The 17,117-nt window shown below is 45.1% G+C and overlaps 1 protein-coding gene across 4 annotated transcripts in view; it reads right to left on the bottom strand.

The window, feature by feature from the left end:
• The window catches only part of LDB2 (LIM domain binding 2), a 343,322-nt gene extending 326,971 nt beyond the window's left edge, over nt 1-16,351 (bottom strand). For all 4 annotated transcript variants that reach the window (XM_054998716.1, XM_054998718.1, XM_054998717.1 and 1 more), the window contains exon 1: nt 16,140-16,351. In XM_054998716.1, coding sequence (XP_054854691.1) covers nt 16,140-16,271 — 132 coding nt within the window. In that variant the 5' untranslated portion in view covers nt 16,272-16,351. The remainder of the gene's footprint in view (nt 1-16,139) is intronic.
• Between the last annotated feature and the right edge of the window lie 766 nt (nt 16,352-17,117).

Genomic DNA, 17,117 nt, shown 5'->3' with positions numbered 1-17,117 from the left:
CAATATCTCAACACCCAATAGGAACGCACAGAACAGGAACCCTTCATTTGCATTTAACTATGTACATTATAACTTATTTACAGCTCAGTGATTGGTCTTTATCCTGCCACCCTGATTGGCGGCTAGCCGCACTTACCAGCCAATGATAGTGTAGGCTTCAGTTCCCTTGCTTAAGTTAGAGTTCGACCAATACATTACAGTATTCCACAGAGGGTCTAAACCAGGGGTCCCCGTAGGTGCCATGTGGTCCTCCAACAGCTTTCCTAGAGCCCACCTAGTGCTTTTAGAAAATGAGTGGGGCTTTTGCCCAGCAGAACTTCTGATTGGCTATGCAATTTTTTTAATAATAATAACAACATTCGATTTATATTCCACCCTTCAGGATAACTTAATACCCACTCAGAGCGGTTTACAAAGTATGTCATTATTATCCTCACAACAATCACCCTGTGAGGTGGGTGGGGCTGAGAGAGCTCCGAGGAGCTGTGACTGACCCAAGGTCACCCAGCTGGCTACAAGTGGAAGAGTGAAGTATCAAACCCGGCTTAGAACCCTGCTGCTCTTAACCACTACACCAAACTGGCTCTCCAGTTTGGCTCTTTTAAAAGTTGCTTCAACAGCAACCGCCCCCCAGATCACATAGATCTTCACTGTGTGAGTGAAGGTACACTGTCTGTATGCAACAAAATATTTTTGAACAACAGGCTTCCTGTTAAACAGAGCCTCTGCCTGAAATGACAGAGCGTCATCATGTCGATTAGAGTTATGCATGACCTCATTCCCTGACATTTGGGGGTTAGTTCCGCCTCTTACAGCAACTATTTCATGGCTGGCTCCACCTTCCACGAAAGCCATTTTGCCTGCAGGGTTCATATCAGTTTCAAATCCAATCTGCCACCTAGGGTTGCCATCCCCCCGCTCGGGGCAGGGGATCCCCCAATCCCACCCTCCCCCCATGCCCAGTTACCTGACTGACGGTGGGTGCGGTCCCTGGGGTGCCCCCTCCCCAGGTGGCGTGGTGCACCCGTTGGTGCAGGACGCGCTCCCGCGCCGCAAGAGCAGGCAGCGGCAGAGAGAAAGCAGGCGGCGGTTGCAAGAGTACACCACTCTCACCACTGCTGCTGCCGCCGCCACCACAGCCCACTCCCTCACCGCAGCCACCGTGGCCTGCTCTCTCACCACAGCCACAGCCGCCCCTGTGCAGCCGGCACTGGCAGGGACAAGGGGTGCGGTGGTGGTGGTGGTGAGAGAGTGAGCTGTGGTAGCCATGGCCTGCTCTCTCTCTTGCCGCCGCCGCACCCCTTGTCCCTGCCAGCGCCAGCTGCACAGGGCTGGCCGTGGCGGGAGAGCAGGCTGTGGCCACCGCAGCTCATTCTCTCACCACAGCCGCCGCTGCCCCTGTGCTGCCCGCGCCAGCAGGGACAAAGGGCGCGGTGGTGGCGAGAGAGCTGCCCACTCTCTCTGCCCTCCCCAACGCATGTGACATCTTCATGCGGGCGTCTTTGACCCTGCGTGATGATGTCACTCCCAGAAGTGATGTCATCATGCACACATGAGCGGTTGCAACAGCAAGAGCACCGAGGAGGGAGGAGCCAGCGTCCCAGTCTCCCGCTGGGAGGCTTGAGGGACCTGGCAATCCGACTGCCACCAAAGCTTGCCAGGTGACCTTGCGCCAGTCTCACACTCTCAGCTTAACTTACTTCACAAGGTTGTTGTGAGGCTAGAGCAGAGAGAGAACAATGAAAGCTGCTCCTCTTTGGGGAGAAAGATGAAGTAAATTAGATGAAGTAAATTAAAAAGTACGTTTAAGAACCTCTCTCTGAGAATCTTCAATGAGCTACACTGGATGGGTGAGAGTAGCTGTACCCCCGCTGGCCCATCTAGTTTTGCCAGGTCCACATTGGGAAATTCCTGGAGATTTGGGAGGAGGGGTGGAGACTGAAGAGGGCGGGGTTTGGGGAGGAGAGGGGACTCAGTGGAGTACAATTACATGGAGATCACCCTTCAAAGCAGCCATTTTCTCCAGGGAAACTGATCTCTGTTGCCTGGAGATCGGTTGTAATTATGGGAGATCTCCAGCTATCACCTGGAGGCTAAGTTACCAAGCAGAAGGGCACTGTGTAGTAGATAGCAATATACTAAACAAGGACCTACAACGGTCGGATCTAGGAGACCCACACAATAGAAACACACTAAATAGCTGGAAGAAAACACACTTCCTCTAACAGTTTAGCAAAAATATAGTTATTTATCTAGCCAGCAGGTATTCAAGCAGTCAGATTACAATAAGTATAAAAAACTTCCAAAGTCACTAGAAACCAGTCAGTGACCATGAGGTTTGAGCATCAAAGAAATTGTCCCTTAGAAAAGTCCAGATTCTCCAAAATCCATATGTATAGAATTGAAAATGGAGCCCAAGCTCTCTTCTTTAGAAGCCTTCAAAAGAACCCGAAGCCGCAAGCAAGCAAGGAGCTGACTGCTGGATCGGAGAACCCACAGTGGAGCTCAGGAAAAGGGAACCAATTAGAAAACTACCACTTCGCATATTAATACTAACAACAACAACATTTGATTTATAATACCGCCCTTCAGAACAACTTCACATCCACTCAGAGTGGTTTACAAAGTGTGTTGTTATTATCCTCAAGACAATCACCCTGTGAGGTGGATGGAGCTGAGAGAGCTCTGAGAGAGCTGTGACTGACCCAAGGTCACCCAGCTGGCTTCAAGCAGAGGAGTGGGGAATCAAACCTCATTCTCCAGATTAGAGTCGTGCCGCTCTTAACGACTACACCAAACCAGCTGTTTCATACTGTACTGAAATGATTAAAACCCATTTTTATATATGGTGCTATTATTTTGTAGTTCTGAAAGAGTGACTTCAGAAACAGGATTTACTAGAAATGTAAAATCCAATATACACTGGTCTGTAAAGTAGGTGTTCCCTACACCACTGAGATTTATTTTAAAAAAACAAACTCTTGAATGAAGTAGAAAAGAATGTTTGAACATTTCAAATTGCTCACTTTCAGAGAGGATGTTATAATTCTTGCTGGAACAATCCAAATGAGATCAATAAACTATTGATTAAAAAGATAAAATATGATAATACGCAAACCTCAGAAAAGCTTGGTGGGGGGAGGGGAAACCCACAATTTAAATGAAATAAGCAAAATAATGTCATAACTTAAATTATCAAGGTGTTTGTCTAGGACAACAGAGGAATATTTACTGCTAAAGTGATCCTATTAGGAAAGCAACCTGAAAAGAACTGACTGAGAAAGAAGAAATTATGGACTTTAGAAAAGGTTCTACAAGTAATCTGAATTCAAACCATCTAAGGAGGCAATGAATCTCTGTGGCTTCAATTTCTGAATGAAAATCATTCATTCCCAGATACGGCTAAGGGTCCCAAACAAAACAACATGTCTGAAAGCATTTCATATGGTTTCCAAAGAAAAATAATAAACAGTAAAGAACCTGTTATACAATAAAACTAACTGGACAGAATGGGATAGGGACTGCAATAGTCCAGCCTTCTGTAAAACAGCTCAACACAAGTGAAATAACAAACAAATCAAACCTTAACCTTGTTAAGTGATAACAAGCCCTTGGAACAGCCATAATTCACTTCCATGAAGATACAAACCAGCACATGAACAAAACTTATTTTCTCCTTTTTTTCTAAAAGAAAATATCCCACATGCTTTAAGCTCTCTTGAGGCCAAAAAGCTAAAGGGATTTGGATTTACCTTAATTTTTAAAAATTACTTGAAGAAAACATGGTAGAAATTTAAGAAATTATAAGCGTTTACAGAAAGTTCCAAGAGGAGTTTTTTCTTCTCACAATACTAGAACTTGAGGTCATCTAATGAAACTAGGATAATGAAACAGTCTCCAGGTGGCGGCTGGAGACTTCCCAGAATTACAACTGATCTCCAGCCACCAGAGATCAGTTCCCCTGGAGAAAACGCCTGCTTTGGAGGGTGGACTCTATAGCATTACACCCAGCTGAGGCCCCTCCCTTCCCCAAGCACTACCCTCTCCAGGCTCCGCCTCCCGCAAATCTCCAAGAATTTCTCAACTCAGAGGTGGCAACCCTAAATGAAACTGATTGGCAGTTCAGGCCTAGAAAAAAAGGTTCACATTATGTACGGCACTTTCCACCAAAACAAACCACAACGGCTAAATGGAATCTCCAGAGGCAGTATGTCTGAGAGCCAAACTACAAGTGATGCCTGACACAGGTTGGACACTTGTCAGCTTCCCTCAAGTTTTGATGGGAAATGTAGGCAGCTTGGTGGAACGTTGGACAAGTGACAGTTGAAAAGTCCATTGGACAGCAGTCGGAGAGCCAAGCTGCAAGACCAGGACGCCTACATTTCCCATCAAAACTTGAGGGAAGCTGACAAGTGTCCAACTTGTGTCAGGCGTCACTTGTAGCTTGGCTCTTAGAATACCAGTAGCATGGTGACAGCAGGGGTTAGGTTAGACTGCCACTATCTTCATCCCCTGAAGCAGGGGTTCCTCAATGTGGTCCCCATGGGACTAGCCAACATCTTTTCTGGTGCCCACCAAATGTTCTTAGAAAGTGAGTGGGGCTTAAAGGGGCTCAAATTCACTTTGAGTTCCACACTTAAAGAAAACTTTTGAAAAATGATGTATCAGTGGTATATGTCTCCTGATAAATTAGCAAAAATGTATAAAGGTATGTCGAAGAAATGTTGGAAATGTGAGCAACACAAAGGAACATTTTATTATCTTTGTTGGACCTGTCCTAAAGTAAAAAAAATTTGGTCACATATGATTTCTAAAGAAAAAAGAAAAATAATAAACAGTAAAGAAGTAAAGAAAAGAAATAAACAGTAAACAGTAAAATGAAATGCTTTCAGACATGCTTTCAGACAGTAATAAACAGTAAACAGTAAAAATAATAAAGAGTAAACAGTAAAGATGCCTTCGACTATACATTCGACAATACACAGTAAAGAACCTGTTATACAATATGGAAATTCATATGATAATGCAGAAAGAAGATCAATATACAATATACAACTACAACTTTGAAGATCAATATACAACTTAAACCAGAAACCTTTTTGTTGGGACTAATGGACAAACAGCTAGAAAATAAACATGGTATCCTACTTCTATATATGACAATGGCGGCTAGGCTTTTATACGCACTAAAATGGAAAAGTACAATATTGCCTTCAACGGATGACTGGATTGGGAAAATGATGAAGTTAGCAGAGATGGCTAAACTTACAGCTCTGATCAGAAACAAAATATTGTTTATCTTTATAGTTAATTGGAAACCCCTTATTGACTTTCTGCATTAGACAAAAAAAATGAATTGATGATTTGTGGATTTGATTTTTAAGAAGATAAATTTGGGAAGAATAAATAGAAGAAGGGTAGTATTAAAAAGGTAATCTTTGGAGGTATCAAAACTACAAGTACAATGTTTGTAAAGATATGATAGGTGTTGTAGAGAAAAAGGGAAAATGAAATATGTATTATTTTTCTTCGGTTTTTTTCTTTAATTTTTGTTCTTTTCTTTTTCTCGTCTTTCTCTTTTTATATTCCTTTTTTCTTAATTTCTTTTTTTCTCTGCCCTTTTTATTGGGCTTTTAATCTTATTAATAAAACAATAAAGTATTCTGGGGAAAAAGGAAGTGGGTGGGGCTGTTGCGCAGCTGAGCTTTTGATTGGCCAGTGGAGATCCAACTGGCTGTGCAGGTCAAAATACCTTTGTTTCTGCAGCAGTTGCCACCAGAGTTTTATTATCCCTTATACCTCTTTCCCAGCATATTTTTTTTAAATTACTTATCTTCTTCTCAGCACTTGAGCCTTCTCTGTGTATGGTTCTACCTCCTGTGGCAGCCATCTTGTGTTGTACCCACCACCCTGTGTCAGAATTCCAACGTGCCCACAGGCTCAAAAAGGTTGGTGAGTGATTCCTGAAGCATCTATTGGAAGCACAGTGCCACAGACCGTAGTCAGAAACTCAGCCAAGCTCTATGTTAACATGTGCCATTCAAGAATATTTTGTTCACGGATTAGGACCTGGAACACCCAATGCCACTTCTATGCAAGGCAGAAATAGCTATGGCACAGGGAATTGTTTCATACATCCTTAGCACCACCAGTAGGGTGACCAGGTCCAGGTTGGGAAATTCCTGGAGATTTGGGGGGTGGAGCCTAGAGAGGGTGGGGTTTGGTTAGGGGAGGAGCCTCAGTGGTGTATAATGCCACAGAGTTCACCCTTCAGAGCAGCCATTTTCTCCAGGGGAACTGGTCGCTGTTGTCTGGAGATCTGTTGTAATTCCGGGAGATCTCCAGCCACCACCTGGAGCCTGGCAACCCTAACCACCAGAATGACACAGAGTGCTGCCTGCAGAAATGTCACAGCAGTAGTTCACCGGCAACAACTTCAGCCTCAACTTAATCAAGGTGTAACCTCTTCCATGGTTACAAATTGCTAACAGCACATCCTTGTAAACTTTGGCAGCTGTCCTTTCAAAAGGACAAAGCTATTAGTGTCCCAAGTATTTTGAAATGACACACACCAAATTTTAGACACAGTCCTTCCTGACAAGAGAAGACTGTATATGACTGGATTCACAGACCCTTTTCCGGGCACCCATTCATGTGGAGAAAGTCCTACCCTCATATACTGATTACACACGCACAGGTTCTATACAGTGGTTCCAATTAACATGCATAGGTCAAGAGGACCAGAGCAAACACCTCACCCCACCCCTCTCTCTCTCTCTCTCTCACACACACACACACACACAAACTTTCATTATCTCTGACAGAAAGTCTGAAAATCCTTATAGTTGACAAGATGCAATGTCAGTCCTTGGCAAGTAAATCCTCAAGTTCTCCACAGTAATCACACAGGTGAATTGGTTGAAGTAACTCTTATTAGAGATCTATCAGGTTCAAGGTGCTCAGACAGGGAAATTGGCAGAAGTGACGTATTGAGGGGAAGCATGGTTAGTTATCGGTTAAGGTCCCACCCCCAGGTTAGTAGCCCTTTGGAATTCTGGCGCAAATGCCAGAGACAAAAAGTATCAGAGTTTAAACTACAACAAGCAACAATAGCAAATTGGGAATGAAATCACCCTTGTTGGCCGCAGAAGGGAAAGTGTTAAGCTTCAAAGCAGAGATAACACAGTGAACTTCTAAATAACAGGCATTGAATGGTACACAGAACTCTGCACAGTGTCAGAGGACCAATAGGTTGCATAGAACATACTCGAGGCATGTACTGCAGGCAGGCATACATGACAGGCAACAGTAGAGCCCTAGTGCCAGGGATTATTAACTATGTTAATTAAGATGAACAGACCTAAATGAACAATATCTGTGTTAACTTTGTATTATATACTCTTGAGGCATATGAGAATTTTTTTCCCATGGGCAAGTACCACAGTGATTATTAACTATGGCGATCATTCTACAGATTCATCGGAGACCTCTACTATGACCAGCAAGACTGATGCTGAGAAGGGTAATACTTTCTTCAGTAGGCTGGAAACTCGAACTGCTGTGGAGAACACTCTTGGGAGCAGAGAGCAGAATAGAAATCAAATTACCTAAATAGAACTACTCTCCTGAGTAGACTCTCCTGAGTAGACTCTGTAGATGGTCACAAAGGAGAAGGACTTGAAGGATCCCCTCCACTTATATTGTCCAGCTCACCACTTAAGATCTGGCCCTCAAGCTCTGGTCTCTGTGGCCCCGCCTTCAGAGGTGAGGCAGATAGCAACTAGAGGCAGGGCTTCTTCAGTGGAGGCACCTCACTTGTGAAATGCCCTTCCCCTTGAGGCTTGCCTGGCACCTTAGGGTGCTTTCCTTCAGGCACCAGGCCGAAATGTTTCTGTTCACCCAGTTTTTTAATTTAGGGGTTGATCTTTTAATACCATTTTAGTCTGGAAACTGTTATTTGAAGTTGTCAGTGGTTTGTTTTTATAGTCTTATGTAAAAAATTTGCAGAGAGAAGTCCAATATTAGAAACAAATGAGCTGGGTTTTTAATGCCCGATTTTAATTAATATTTTTTTAATGTTTTGTTTTTTTATTATTTTCATTTTGTAAGCCACCTTGGAGAGGCAGCATGAAAAAATTCTAAATAAATTTTAAAAAGGAGAAAGCTTTCTTTACTGCAATGCTCCAGTGCAGTTTGTGGAAATCTCTTCCTGCCGTTTCTCCTAGCAACCAACTGACTAGTCTCTTTTAGGGTTGTATGCTATTTCACTAACTGGCACATTTATGGTTTTATGATTATAGCTGGCTGGTTTTAGGTTTAGGTATTTTTACTATTGTGCCTTTTATGCTGTGTATTATAATTTTGTTGTTTCTATCGTTCTAATTTTTAGCATACTGCTTCTGATAGGAGTTTTTTCCCCTCGGGAAAGCTTTAAACATGTATCTCAAGCCAGCTTCACTTGCTTCATATCTATGTCCGAACAAGAATATAAGAGAGAGAACGAGCTCGGGATGACTTCGTTTTTTACATTCAAAGGGAAAAAAATGTTTTCACTCTGGCGGGATTGTTGGTAGTTGATGATAATTAAGGTGAGCTTATTTGTTTCTATCTTATTGGACTTCTCTGCAAATTAAATGACGACTCATCATAGAAAGACAATGATTCCCAGTTTATATTTTATAGTATATAAGAATTGAAGCATAGGAAAAAGGACCAAATCAATCACTGATGGTATACAGAGAATCTATGTAGAAAAGAATACTCACGAGGGCTTTTGAAGTGGAAATAAAAAGGATATCTGTAGCAAAAGTGCAGCGACTGCAATATTAGTCAACTCAATTTTCAATGCTAAGGCTAAGTCGAGATGTTTGAGGGGCCACCTTTTCAAAAGGTCCTTTTGCTTAAATACCTCTGAAACACCATCTCGCTAACGGTTTTATTACCATTCCTGAATTGTTAATATTAGAACATTTAATAGCAACTAGGGCATTCCTCTTCAAAACAGAGTTACTACCCCAATGCATTTTTCTAATTTTCACTCTTCTACTTAAAATATATAGCCACATCTGAATCGAATCTGATCAGACTCAACTTGATAGCTAAAATGTGTCACATGCTACCAAGTGGGTTGTGGTTTTTTTGTGTGTGAACAACCATGTTATTACAAAGAAAAAAAGCTGCTTTTCCAAACAAGGTGAGGAGGAAAGAGTTATGATCTCCTAAAACTACCAACTGAAAACGTAAAACAATTGCCGGGTAGGGGGCAGGGAAAGGAGCATTTATGTTTAGCAATATTCCCCCAGCAGAGACTTCAGCTCATGGCTATCCTCCCGAACAGGCCTTAAGTACCTGAAAAGAGAGGAAGACAAACGCAACCGAGATGGAACTCAACGGCTGCCAACAAGATCTCCGTTGTGGCATGTGGCTGCACAGAGTTTGCACTGCGGAGGCTGGTCTTTTGCTCTTGCCAACTAATACAGAACTTCTTGCCTGCTACTCTTCTGCTTTCCTCCTTTCAATATCCAGTTCCAACCAGACCCTGGGGCAGAGAAAACCCCTTCCTTGTCCAGATCCAGGAACAGCCACCCGCAGCTGGCCCGGCCCGGCCCAGCCCAACACTTCGTATGACTGATGATGGGCCACAGTATTGATGCTGCAACAACAATACCAAAAACAACTGAAAACCATTATCCCTCTATAGGAGAGCCCAGAGGTGAGCTGGGTAGCAGCAGCACAGAATTTGTGCACATATTAGATGCATGCACAACTGAGGACTCTGCACTTTGAAGCATCCTGCATGATCCATTTGTATGTGCAGATCTGTGCACAAGGTCCAATCTATGTACGGCATGTTGCGATAACCCACCCCCCTCTGCTCCACCCATTCAATGGATCCTGTTTACTTTTGTCTGCACAAGAAAATATATGCAAGGAAAACCTTGATACTGATTGTACTAATCTCACACTGTGTAATCCACCTTGAGTCTCAGTGAGAAAGGTGGACTATAAATGATATTAATAATGATAATGATAATGATATTCTCATCTCTGCCACACCGATCAAGCTGATGATTGAAATTTCTTTACATAATGAACATGTAGAGCTGTTCCATGGCTGTGGTCCCATAATCTGCCTTGACTGGTCACCAGTTTGATGGTTGTAGCAGAGATGAGATGATGATGATGATGATGCTGTCATTTATAGTCCACCTTTCTCGCTGAGACTCGAGGTGGATTACACAGTGTGAGATTAGTACAATCAGTATCAAGGACACTTCCATAAACAATGCCATAGGGTAAACACAAGTTCACAAAGACCGAGCGTTAACAGGAATCCACAGAGTTGAAGAATTGCTGAAACAGAACATAAGCAATTCTAGGACTGGCATTAGCCAACATGATGTACAGGTAGCTCATAGGAGCACATATTTAAAACAACAGATCGTACGTAAGGCAACATAGTGGTGAAGTCTATGGTCCCTAACTCATTAGAGAATCATCTGAGGACCCCCCACAATACAAAAGCCTTTTTGAATAATTCGGTTTTGCATCATTTGCGGAAGGCTAGGAGAGTGGGGGCTCCTCCTCAAGCAGGCCATTCCACAGGGGCCACCACAGAGAAAGCCCGTCTACGGGCTGTTGTTGATTTCGCCCATGCACAGGGTGGCACCTGCAGGAGTCCCTGTTCAGATTAGCGAAGCTGCCCTGGAGGGACACAGGGAGGGAGGCAGTCCTGTAGGTATGCCATGGAGATGCCAACTACTTTGGATTATTCTTAATACATTATACCCTATGGGGAAGAGCAAGATTTGAGTTCAGTAGTTCCTTAAAGACCAACAAAATTTCCAGGGTATAAGCTTTCAAAAGTCAACAGGGATCTCTGACTCTCGAAAGCTTATACCCTGGAAATCTTGCTAGTCTTTAAGGTGCTACTGAACTCAAATCTTGCTCTTCTACTTAAGACCAACAAAGCTCCTACCTGACACTATCCTTTGAGGAAACGCCCCTCTTCCTTCACAAATTCAGTAGAGGATAGGGTCTACTTCTACAATATCCAAGCCCGGAGCAGAATACATAGTTAACTCAAAGCAAGAACATTAACTCCCAGAAAAATCTGAGTGGGTGTTCACATTGCATTGCTTGTTTGAATGTACTGCTCCAAACCACATTTTCAGTATGTGTTTGTGAGCAATATACCTCCTCTACCTGAGCATCAAATGCTCAGTCAACTTCATTAGAATCTTGTGTCAGACTTAGCAGTCCCGTTTTTCCTTACTGGCAAGGGGGAAGCTTTGCAGACTCTTAAAAAGCCACAAGAAAACAAGAGGCCTTGATAACCTAAGACTCCTGAGTTCCCAGTCCTCTGACACTCAGGGCCTGAAAGTTAAGAAGTAAAACCTGGTAGCTCAAGGCAAGTGTGCCTGGCCTGGCCCCAGAGATGCAGCCTGGGAGCACACAGGCATTTTTTTTAATGATCTCAGCATTTTAAAAATGTGTTCATTATGCCTTTATTGCTCTTCACCTATCATTTCTGTCTTCTACAAAATAAGGAAGGAAGATACAGGTGCTTGCAGAAATCTATAGAAACCTTTTTAAAGTCATACTGGAGCATGAAGGCAGCTTGCCCACTGCTAACTGCTCAACCTGAGATGTAATGCTTTTCCCAAAGAAAGGGGCTCAAACCCTGGAATAGTTCAGACAGTTCAGACCCTGGTCACATAAACACAGCGCCAGATATTATATAATGGTTGCTCTGTAACAATCAGTTGCAACTGGATTATCCTCTGTGGACAAGACAATCCGGTCACAAATGACTCTTATAATGCAACAATAGTGCGGTATCCAACACTGTGCAGATGCTGCCCCAGAAACATTCTAATAGCTTTCCTTTAAAAAGAATTTTTTCTTCTTTTAAACATTTCTTTTGTTCTTTATTTTAAACGAGTTTTTTCAAAAGAAAATATAAAGAAATTGTACCAATGAATGGGGAAAGCATTTGCTTCCATTGTTGTTGTTGTTGTTGTTGTTATTGTTATTGTTAGACCCTGAGCCTCCCCACAAGCAGGCTCAGGGTATGTTACAACAAATTAATTAATATACAATAAAATAAGCATAAATAAAACACTAGATTATAAAATATAAAAATACCAATAAATAATATCAAACATTCAATGGCATCTATCAGCAATTCTAATGCAGTAACTGAGGATTCGTAGGTATGTAGCTGCCAAAATTCATGTATGATACAATTTCTCTTAACATTAGTTTTGCATTTCTAGGAAATATTATTTAAGTTAAGTAGAGAACGTCTAAAATATTTAGGTGACTGAACCCCAAGGAGGAAACCTCCAAATGCCATATTTTCAGCAAAGAAAATAGCTATATTTTAATATGAACATTATTTTTCCCCTAAAGAAAGCATCAAATGTGAAACAAAGTAAACCATCTCTACTCAATAGTAAAGAGTCCAGTAGCACCTTTAAGACTAACCAACTTTATTGTAGCATACGCTTTCGAGAACCACAGCTCTCTTCTTCTGACAATGCATCTGACAAAGAGAGCTGTGGTTCTCGAAAGCTGGTGCCACAATAAAGTTGGTTAGTCTTAAAGGTGCTACTGGACTCTTTACTATTTTGTAACTACAGACTCACACGGCTCACTCCTCTAGCTCTCTACTCAGCCTTCTGATTCCTTAAACACATTTCCTCTATAGTGAGCCCCATTGATTTCAACAGATCCTATTTCCCAGTGTGCTGGGCCAGAGTATAAACCAGGCACCATTAGTACACAGAGCTGCAAAACGAATTAGCCTAAAGCAAGCCTAACCATGTTGCTTTAAGGAACATCCACGTTGTCCAGAATTACACAGGTCCACAAAACGTCAGAGAATGCGTGCCTATATTTGCTGGAAGAAGCTGCTACAATCGCAACACACTTTCCCGCCACCCATCTCAAGGAGGGAGTCTTGATGAAAGACCAAAACACAGCAGCTCCTGGGAGTCACTGAACAAGAAGTGAGCAATATTTTTCCTCTGCCATAAAAAAATTACAAATGTAACCTGATTTCTAAATTTCACTCACAAAACTACTTAGTGTTTACATAAGAAGTTTGAACCTTCAAAGCACTCCCGATGCATCAGGTTGAATTCTATGGATACGTTCCACTAGCAGAGGTGCTTCCCTCTGGCGGAAGGAGCCTGCCTGACCCTAGACTTGCAACAGGGGAAGGCTTCTTCCACCAATGGAAGGCACTTCCACCAGCAGAATAGTTCTACGGGTTCCTACCCATTACCTTGCAATCCACACAACAACCTTGTAAAGTAGGCCAGCATTCTCACATCACAGATGGGGGCAGGGCTGAGGAAACAGTAGCTTGCTTTGGGCCACCTGAGTCATTCCTTGCAGAGATGAGATTTAAGCCAGCAATTTCCTGATTTCAAATTCCAAGAGTTTTTATATACAAGCTCTTGCCTTTTTCATTAATACTTCAGAACTCCTAAGAACCATTTTCTGAAATATAGTCATTCAAGAAGACAAAGGCTGTTTCCACACACGTTGAATAATGCACTTTCAATGCACTTTAGTTATCCTTTAGAAGTGGATTTTGTGTTTCACACACGAAAACCCAGTTCCAAACGATCACTAAAGAGCACTGAAAGTGCATTATCCAACATGTGTGGAAGCAGCCAAAATGTGAGACAGAGAAAACAGGTTTAAAGGGCTTTCCACATTTTTCATTTTTAAATGGCAAATAAAAAAATTGCAAGGGAACACCTTAAGGAATATGAATGGGACACACAGCGTCATAACAGATGCAATAAGTGATGCATATTTAAAAAAAAACAATGACTGACAAGAGCCAAATAATAAGCCATTTTAACAACAAAGAAAGTTATTAGAAAGTCAGTTATCAAAACCTGGATCCTTTCCCATCTTATTTAAAGTATCCAACGGCTATTTACTAAAAATATTTTCCTTAGAAACTCTGTCTCCAACCCGACAAGTGTGTGAGCTTCCTCACAATGGTGGAACAGGCATTCTGCACATGCCCAGAGGCACACTTTATTGCCTGTTCTCCTAGCAACCCCTAGCCTTAAAAGCAAGATCTAGGGGCCGGGCTTTGAACTCTGGTAGAAATTATTAACTGAGGCAAGGGATATTTAAAATGGCTATGACAAATGATAAATTCATATGCATCAAAATTAATATGCAGATATTTTTAGACCACCGGCAGACTTCTGGCCACCTCAAACTAAAGCCGTAACAACTGCAGGACTACAAACCCTCACAAGCTGTTAGCTGAGAAGTCTTCTCAGCTCAGAAGAAAACCATGAAAAAGCAGCTACCTATAAGGATCAGAAAGATTCACCATCAGAGGCAACATGTAAATAACTGCTGAAATTAAATCTCAATTCTCCAATTTTTTTTTTGCTTTATTTCCTCTGGTCTGTATGTAGGAATGACAGTATACCTCCTATCCCACATATAGGAAGAAGGAGAAGGGGCCATAAAGTTTGAGTAGTCAGTGAACACAAGATAAGCCCCTATCACCCGCAATGACAAACAGGGGCATATCCTCCAGGGCAATAAACAGCAGTCAAAGTAAACAGCCCACTTGCCAAATTTGAATCAAAGACCACCATTGAGGTTAAGAGGAAGATACAATCCCTGTACTTTTTTTTTTTTTAAAAAATGTCCTCCAGCAAGAACCGTAGAGCAGATCTACTCAGAAGCAAGCCTGCAGTAAGCCCAAACGGAATTGAACTGCCACAAATCACATTTCCAGATTGACAAGATTGGGGAGACAGGCTGTGGAACTCTCTTCCTGCCACATTTCAGCCATCTTTTACAGGGTTGCTTCCAGCTTCCCTAGAAATCTCTCAGATATTTTACGGAAAAAGGAACTCTCCAAATTCATTTTGGCTGACATTCATCAAGAGCGCCAGGAGGCTCTCTCCCGCTCAGTTTTATACTGAGTGGCACAAACTGCAGCACCCCTGGGAAAGAGGTGTCGCCCCCAAGTCTTCCACCTTTCTGAAGCACTCCTTCAAGCTACTAACAATCTTAGACCTTTCCACTGTGGGGGCAGGAACCTCCTCGCATTGGAGGCTACAAGCTGGGATCTGCATTTCAAAACCATGCAGGTAGCATCGCTAGCTACTGCTTGGGAAGCAGTCGGCTCACTTCCAACCCGCCAATCAGAAACCAGGTCACATCTTGTTCACTCGATCCCAGCCACCCAGCCTATAGCCGCCTCTGACGGCTGCGGCGTTGATTTCTTGGATAGCAACTTTGAGCCCCCTAGAAAAGTTCTGCCACCACCTGCGGCAGAGCGCACAAAAGAGGCCCCCCCTCCTCCCATGCCGGGCCGCTTCCCGCTCCAAGACGCATCCAAATGGACCATGACAAAGTACATGGCACGGAAAAGTAGGGGGCCTGTTGGAGATCCGTGAAGCGCCCCCCTCCACACACAAGCAAGCACACTTTTAACCCAAGCCCCCCACCCACCCACACAAGGGGTTTTCCCTCCCAGCCAGGCTTAAGCTGGGTGAGTCGCCGGGGATTTTTCGAGCGAGCCTCTTCGGCGCTCAGCCGTGCCTACACGGGCGCGCGTGGGGACCCAAACTCCCGTGTGCAGATTCTGCACACAACTTGCACATTATTCTGCCGGGATGGGAGTTGCAAGGCAACGCGGAGCTGCCAGAAGAATAACCGTTTCGTTGCCGCACGCCTTGGCCGTGCACCGAAAGGCAGCCCTGCAATAAGTTTGAGCAACTCTGCAGGCAAGCCTCTCCCCCCCCCCCCCGCCGGCTTTCCCCCGACCACTTCGGCCCCGCCAACAAGCCCCTCGCCACGCCGCGAATGCCCAAAGCCCGAGGGGGCGCACACCGCAGCCCCGCGTTTCCAAACCGGCCTTTTAAACCGATGCTGCAATTGCGCGGGGGGGGGGGGGGTGTCCAATTTCAGAAGTCTGCTTTCCCCATGCAGAAAAGAGTTGCGCGGCCCCAAAGGAGAGGCAGGCAGGCGGGGACCCGACCCCAGTCGCGCCCGCCTCGCCACCCCTGCGCTGCGCTGCGCCCCGGGACGCCTGGGCGGCGGGGCTCCCCCGCAAGGGAGGCCGGCGGGACGCGCTCGCTCACCTCGGTGCGGGTCTGCAGCCGCTTGTTCATCTCGTAGATGCGGTACTCCGGCTGCACCATGTAGGGCGCGTGTCTGCGGTAGAAGGGCCCGAAGGGGGAGGAATAGAAGGGGTCGTGCGGCGCGCTGGACATCTTGGGCGGGCTGGCGGGGACTCAGGGCGCGCAGGCGGCGGCCACCAGCCAGCCAGCGCACATGGGCTGCCTGCTGCTGCTGCTGCTGCTGCTGCTCGGCGGCGCAAACTCGGCGGCGAGGCGAGGCGAGGCGGGCGGGCGGGGGAGGGAGCGGGAGGGGAGGGGAGGCGGGCGAGGCCAGGCCAGGCCAGGCGAGGCTGCACCGCTGGGATTGCCGCCGGAGCCGGCGCGGGAGAGGCCGAAGCGCTTCGGGCTGCGCGGCCGGGGGGCGGGGGGGAGCAGCCCCTCGGGGCGGGGGAGGGCCGTTCCCTGCCCGCCCCGACGGCGCGCTCTGCTTCCCTTTGGCCCCCTCGAGGAAGCGGCGGGAGCGCGGAGGGGCTGCCCCTGCGCCGAGGCAACTTTGCAGGCGGCGGCTCAAGGGCTCTCCAGCCCCAAGGCTGGCCCTGCCGCCCCCCCCCCCGACGGACCCACTCCTGGCAGGTTCAGAGATGGGGGGGGTCTTTGCAGTGACCTCTTGAGCCCCTCTTTCTTTGGGGGGTTGTTTCAGACGCGTCCCAGACAACATTAAAACAGGAAAGGGGGGTGCAAAGGGGCCTTTGTTTGGCTTATCGGAGGTGGCGGACCTGGCTGAAGCGAATCAGGCTGAGCCGCTGGACTCTGATGCTGCCCACAGAACCCTCTCTGCGGAAATTAGCAAGCAGAATTGGGAGGCAGATCTAGAAGAGCTGCGAGGCAGAAGTTCTAAGGAATGTGGTAGAGAGATGCTAATGGAGCAGGAACATCACCCCCATTCTGCAGTCACGCTCTTGGCCACCTATCAGTTACCGGGCCCAGTTCAAGGTATTG

The sequence above is a fragment of the Eublepharis macularius genome, chromosome 15 (genome assembly GCF_028583425.1).
Source record: "Eublepharis macularius isolate TG4126 chromosome 15, MPM_Emac_v1.0, whole genome shotgun sequence".
NCBI lineage: Eukaryota > Metazoa > Chordata > Lepidosauria > Squamata > Eublepharidae > Eublepharis > Eublepharis macularius.
Note: the sequence above shows the minus strand (reverse complement) of the source record. Positions and strands in the feature narration are given on the sequence as shown.